The following is a 934-nucleotide window of genomic DNA, read 5'->3' as shown; positions in this document are numbered from 1 at the left end:
TGACTGGTAGTGGGGGGTTGAACCCAGTGACCCTGACTGGTAGTGGGGGGTTGAACCCAGTGACCCTGACTGGTAGTGGGGGGTTGACCCCAGTGACCCTGACTGGTAGTGGGGGGTTGAACCCAGTGACCCTGACTGGTAGTGGGGGGTTGAACCCCTAACCTCACAATAATGAGGGTACCTTGGAGCAGCCCTCCTCACAGGGGGGGCAGTTGACCCCCGCCGTGGGGGGGCAGCGCGCCACCTTCTTCAGCAGCTCCGCCTCCGTGGGGCGCTTCTCGCTCCTGGGGGGCGGAGGGGGGGGGTTAAATGATGTGATGATTATTAATTAAATGATGATGTGATGATTATTTAAGTGATAATGAAGTGATGATCAAATAATTGATGAAGGCGTAATGATTATTTAAATGATTATGTGGTGATTAATTGAATGATGATGACATTATATGATGAGTAATTAAATGATGACGAGATGATTAATTGAATACGTGATGATTGATTGAATGATGATGTGATGATTATTTAAATGATTATGAGATGATTATTTCAACGATAATGATGTGATGATTAATTAAATGGTGATGACGTGATGATTAATTGAATACCTAATGATTGATTGAATGATGATGTGATGATTAATCAATATTGATGATGTGATTATTATTTCAATGATAATGAAGTGATGATCAAATAAATGATGAAGGCGTAATGATTATTTAAATGATGACGTGATGATTATATGGTGATGTGATGATTAATTGAATGATGACACGTGATGATACAGTTTAATAATAGTTCACATGATGATAAGTGAACAGTTCAGTTGCAGTTGGCATTATTTGCCACCTGCCACATGGCAACATTTCAGTTGCCACCTGCCACATGGCAACATTTCAGTTGCCACCTGCCACATGGCAACATTTCAGTTGCCACC

General features: G+C 42.0%; 1 protein-coding gene across 1 annotated transcript in view; it reads right to left on the bottom strand.

The window, feature by feature from the left end:
- Nucleotides 1-934, bottom strand: part of LOC108671782 (NF-X1-type zinc finger protein NFXL1) — a 23,156-nt gene that overhangs the window by 7,878 nt on the left and 14,344 nt on the right. Inside the window, exons 16-17 of the mRNA XM_047881873.1 lie at nucleotides 182-284; nucleotides 5-135 (exon numbers count right to left, since the gene is read on the bottom strand). Coding sequence (XP_047737829.1) covers nucleotides 5-135; nucleotides 182-284 — 234 coding nt within the window. The remainder of the gene's footprint in view (nucleotides 1-4; nucleotides 136-181; nucleotides 285-934) is intronic.

Source organism: Hyalella azteca, unplaced genomic scaffold, assembly GCF_000764305.2.
Source record: "Hyalella azteca isolate HAZT.00-mixed unplaced genomic scaffold, Hazt_2.0.2 contig9035, whole genome shotgun sequence".
Classification (NCBI taxonomy): Eukaryota; Metazoa; Arthropoda; class Malacostraca; order Amphipoda; family Hyalellidae; genus Hyalella; species Hyalella azteca.
The sequence above is the reverse complement of the archived record's forward strand: the minus strand, read 5'-3'. Positions and strand labels throughout refer to the sequence as shown.